At 28.5% G+C, this 5,556-nt stretch overlaps 1 protein-coding gene across 4 annotated transcripts; it reads left to right on the top strand.

Annotated features, from left to right (window-relative positions):
• Positions 1–338: 338 nt before the first annotated feature.
• LOC107959814 (plant cysteine oxidase 2) lies at positions 339–3,400 on the top strand. 4 transcript variants are annotated; one of them, XM_016895970.2, is made up of 5 exons: positions 339–1,147; positions 1,987–2,105; positions 2,185–2,347; positions 2,623–2,841; positions 2,926–3,400. In XM_016895970.2, the coding sequence occupies exons 1-5, from the start codon at positions 862–864 to the stop codon at positions 3,051–3,053; spliced, it is 915 nt and encodes a 304-aa protein (XP_016751459.1). In that variant the 5' UTR covers positions 339–861; the 3' UTR covers positions 3,054–3,400. The 4 variants fall into 4 exon arrangements, with proteins under 4 accessions (XP_016751459.1, XP_016751457.1, XP_016751458.1 ...); XM_016895968.2 differs by having other exon boundaries at positions 340–1,147; positions 2,917–3,400; XM_016895969.2 differs by having other exon boundaries at positions 340–1,147; positions 2,620–2,841.
• The last annotated feature ends 2,156 nt before the right edge of the window (positions 3,401–5,556 follow it).

Raw genomic sequence — 5,556 nt, 5'->3', positions numbered from 1 at the left:
TACTTGTTATTATAATTTATCAAAAAATTAAAATATATCTTACATGAAAAATTAAAATATTTTACTGCAATTTAAAAAAAAAAGGGCATCCAGGGCAAATCACTGTTTTATGACTAAAATCGACAGAAAAGATGTAGAAGAAACAACAAGAGAAAAGCTATACATAAAATAAATTGGAGATATTTAGATGATAATAATATGGATCGATAATAATGATAATTTTTGTAGTGTGAGAGCAGGGGTCATAATGTTGTAGAAACCTGGAAAACGAAGGGGTAAAAGCGGGAAAAGAAAATTTGGGGGTATATATACGTATATAAAAAGAGAGAGAGAAAAAGATAGAAATCCGCTGTTTGAAATTAGCCCATAGATTTGCGTTTGCAGGTGAAGTTGTATCCAAGACCATGGCCCCTGGTTTTTCAATCTCTCTATCAAATACCAACTGTTCATTCTTTCACCTTAACCCTAAACCTTCATTTATTTCCCCTTCTTCTTCTTGTCTCCCTCGCATTTCATCTCTTCTCCCTTTTTTTTTTCACCGAACTCCTACGGCGATGCGATATTTCACGTCTCTGTTTTCATTTTGTACGAAAATCCCATCCAAAATTACCTAAGAAGATACAATTTTTACTCCACTCTTTTCTGTCCCCTGTTCCTTCTGTTTAAACCCTGTTTTCCTTTTTTTTTTTGGCTTGTTCATCAGCATTTTCTCTGTTGTTTTAACTTTTTTTTTGATATCCAGATTTTGATTTCCAATTTTCGATAGTTTTCAGAAATACCCATATCGGAATTTAGCTCCCCTTTTTTGTTTGTTTGTTTGTTTGTGTCTATGCCTCTGATAGAGTTGATTCAGAATTCTAAATGGGGAGAGCAACCGTGGCTGATATAAAAGGGAGAGATTTTAGTGAATTGGATAAGGAAGCCAAAGAAAATACAGAAAACACTAATAAAGGTTCCAATACGAATAAGAATAGGAATACTACTACTTCAGATAGCAGGGGAAGGAAAAATCGGCGGCGGCAGAAGAAGACGATGGTGGTGCACCCCGTTCAACGGCTTTTCGATGCTTGCAAGGACGTTTTCGCCCATGCCGGGACTGGATTTGTCCCACCCCCTGATAAAATTGAGCAGCTTAGCGCTCTTTTGGGTATGTTTTTTTTTTCATTGTGATTATAGTGGATCGCAGGTTGACTTTTTGAGTCTAAATGCAGTTTAACCATACCCAAAAGTCCTTAAATGTGTTGATATTTAAGATCATATGTCTCGAATTTGATTGAAGTTTGGGGATAATTAACCATGAATTTCTGAAATTGGTTCAGCATTTGTGTTCCTGAACTACATTTTTGATCCTACACTTGAAAATGGCTTCATTCTATAAATATAATAATATTTTACTAATCTTTTCAAAGGGGTTTCCTTGGCATTCAGTCATTGGCTTATCATTTATCCACCTATGCATTTGTTTGTATTTGAGGACTATAGGAACCTGATATCATAAACTACTTTGTAGGTACGTATGTCACATTATTTAGGCAGATAAACTGTAAAAAAAATGTTGGGAAGTGTACTACTGTTGTTTGGGTTGAGTGCATTGCTATTTAATCATGTCGGTCTTGCATGTGATTCATTATTACATGTATTTTTTGTGTTTGTGCGTGTGTTTTTTTATTGTCCAAGTGTCGGTTAAAGTCTCTCAATAAATTATATGACAACTTGGTATCGTGCGTTTCAGTCTTTGAAATGTCAAATGGAAGATATCTCATGTCTGTTTTTCCTTTTGTTTGCTCTAATTTTCATGCAACTTGGTTATGTATGATACAAACTCTCCCATCCTGTCTGTATTCGGTTGGTTAGTGTGGGAAGAGATAGAACTGATATAAATATCTAATTTCGTTTCATTTAGTTGTTTAATCTCTCAAGAAAGTGTTAAGTGATGAAGACAGTGTGATACTAACTAACATTGCTTCTTTTTGTTCATTGGTGTAGATGACATTAAGCCGGTTGATGTTGGTCTTAGTCCACGAATGTCATTTTTCAGTCCGCAAGCAGCTCGGCGAGCTCCAACAATAACCTACCTGCATATTCATGAATGTGAAAAGTTTTCGGTAAGTACAACCTAATTGAAATGCTTCTTTGGTTATCAAGCAATAATTTGGGAGTTGTAAAAATTTTCATGTAATGCAGATGGGCATCTTTTGCTTGCCTCCATCCGGTGTTCTTCCCCTTCACAATCATCCTGGAATGACGGTATTCAGTAAGCTTCTCTTCGGAACTATGCACATCAAATCGTACGATTGGGTTGTTGGTGCCCCTAGCAATGCATCAGCTGTTGCGGAACCTTCACAAAGTAAGTTTTTATTTTTATAAAGTAATTGTTTACTATTATTTTCGCATTATAAAGGACAGGATGAACTTCCATTATTGTGATTTCATTAGCAAAGAAAATAGATTGATCATGTTAAACCAAATTCTTGATGCTGTTAGGCACCGATTTTGGATCGAGTTATATTAGTAGAATGTAGATGCTTACTGTGTTTTTATGAATTGTTAGTGACAATAGTTAAAAGCATCATCCATGTAAAGAGCTTACCCTGACACCATTTTTGTTAATGGTAACAGCAGCACAATGTTCGGAAGTTCGGTTGGCTAAAGTTAAGGTCGATTCCAACTTGACCGCACCTTGCAAGACCTCCATACTTTATCCAGCTGATGGAGGCAACATGCATTGCTTCACTGCTGTCACAGCATGTGCGGTGTTGGATGTTCTAGGCCCTCCGTACTCGGATGCCGAAGGACGGCACTGTACGTACTACTTGGCCTACCCATTCACAAAATTCTCAGGTACCCTTTTCCCATAACTTAATCCAAATTTCCCTATCATGTTTGGTTATTGAAATCAAACTAAAGAGTAAAAAGATGATACAGGTGATGAACAAGTATCAATTCCGGATGAAGAGAAGAATAACTATGCTTGGCTTCAAGAGAGGGACAAACCTGAGGATTTGGTTGTGAAGGGGGCTTTGTACACTGGTCCCGTCATCCGGGAAAACTGATCTCAGAGTCTCATTACATATCATCTTGTAATACAAAAAAAAAAAAAAGAATCATTTTCTTATCCATGTTGTCTTGTCAGTGGTTGCTGTTCCAGCTTTAGAAACTTCTATTTTCCTTCTTTTATTTTTTGTTTTTTCCTCTTTCCCTCTTAGTGGGACATGGGTACTCTGTTTTTTTTTTTCACCACAGTTTCTTGTACATAAAAGGGAAAAATAACAAACAAAAAAAAAGAAGAAAAAAAAAGGGGGAAAAGGGAAAAACTTTTGTAAAGTGCACCGGATGAAGTTTGTAGTTGAATGAGAAAATTGTTAAGAAGTGCACATTTATAGGGCACCTCTCTTATTTCCCCCCATGTTTTATCATATTGTAAATGAGTGAGGTTGATGCAAGTAGTAATTCTTTTTATCCTTTTAGCATTATCCCAAAGTAGCATACTTTTATTTTGATGCTATTTGCCTTAAAAGGGATTTAAATCCAGAATATTGAATAACCTAGAATTAGCAAAATTCGAATTATGTTTTATGTTTTGGAAGGCAGGTATGGATTATGTGTTACATCTTTTATATAATTTTTTGGTATAAAATAAAGCTTTAAATAAAGTAAAAAAAAACATATATTTGACTTATGAAAAAAAATTAAAAAAATAACTCACTAATTTTTGTTTGTAATATGGATAGTGATGTTGGTAGAAGTGAAATATTTAAAATTTATTACATAAGGTTAAATTGCATGACAATTTTTAAAAAAATTAAAAACTCAATTTTGAAGGAAAAATAATTTAAATATTATTAAATTTATACAATGATTTTTTTTGCCCCAACTTTATAGAAAAAAGGTTCTTTTTGTCATTTTAAACCTTTGATTTTGTATTGCCTATTAAGTGGAAATGTTAATTGTTTGGAAACTTTGTTGACATGATATCTACATGAATTGTCATGTTAATAATTAAACTTTTAAATTTAAAAATTATAAAAAATTATAAAAAATATTTTAAAAATAAAAATATTACAGTTATTAAAAAATATAAAAAAACATATATATTTTTTAAAAATTAATTGGTGATGTGGATGCCATAATTTTGAGGTAATTTAACAAACAATACAAGTTTAAAGGTGAAAAATTAAATGAAATATTAAAATAGCTTTTTTTAAGTTGGAGGGCTTAAAAAGTCATTATGCCTTTATTTTATGTTAGACACAATTTAATATCCTATAGTAAATAAGATATATGAGTTTACAGTTTAAATATATATGAAGTAATCATTTAATATAACTATAATTATATCTTTATGTTAATTGAATAATATTTTTATTTTTATAATAAGTATTAAATTTAAATTTAATATTAAGATAAATATTAAAATAAACATGATTTAACTTGATTTTAATAAAATATTATTATTTTTTAAGATAAATATCATTTTATTTTTATTTTTGAATTTTGAACTTTAAACTATATTTTTATAAATTAAAAATATATTATTTAAATTAAATTTCCATAAACTTTTTAACTTTATACTAAACATTAAAATCTATCAATTTAAAATTAGAATTTAAAATAAAAATATTAAAATTAAAATTGTGTTAGGATTTTTATGAAAGGATAAATAAATTTTAAATATATAGATAAATAATATTTATCTTTACGATAATATTTATGAAAAATATTAAAATAATTTTAACATTAAGATAAATATTATTTAACTTTAATTTTCTTAAAAAATTTAATTAAATAATATTTATTTGTATGATAAATATTATATTATATTTTTATTTTTAAAATTTGAACCTTAAACTATATATTTTTAAGAATAAATAAAAAATAATATTTAAATTAAAATTTCTATGAAAATTTTAACTTTAAAACTAAATATAAAAATTAATGAATTTAAAATAATAATTTAATAACACAATTAAAATCCAAAAGTTAGAACTCAAGTTATCTTAAATTTTTAAATAAAAATAAAAATTTAGAATCAAAACTAAAATAATAAAAAAATGACTTAAGTATAAAGATATCAATAAAATAAGATATTATGATGAAGTTACTTAAATGAAATAAGTAGTTAAATCATAACCATGTAAAATATAAACGATCTAAAATGAAATTAACCCAAATTAAATATTTGAATATCCATTCTAATATGAAATATCAACACTATTCGGGCCTGGGTTTTATTTCTTTTCATTTTTTTTATTTTGTCAATGCTAAAATTAACCATATAAATAATATTTAAATTGATTATTTTGTTTTATTTAGATCATTCGTTTATTTACTTCATAATTTGAAATTACATGTTATTATTTGATTATTTTATTAACCACACTAATTTTTTAATAATACAAATAAATAAAATTTTTTAAAAAAAATGATCAATTTACTCTTTTATTTGATATATAAAAATTAATTTAAAGGATAAAAAAACATTTTAACGTTTTAGTACCATAATTTTACTGTACTCTACATCTACCAAAATAATAATGTCTTTCAAGATGTCCCTAG

Source organism: Gossypium hirsutum, chromosome A05, assembly GCF_007990345.1.
Source record: "Gossypium hirsutum isolate 1008001.06 chromosome A05, Gossypium_hirsutum_v2.1, whole genome shotgun sequence".
Classification (NCBI taxonomy): Eukaryota; Viridiplantae; Streptophyta; class Magnoliopsida; order Malvales; family Malvaceae; genus Gossypium; species Gossypium hirsutum.
This window is presented reverse-complemented; position numbering and strand designations above follow the sequence as displayed.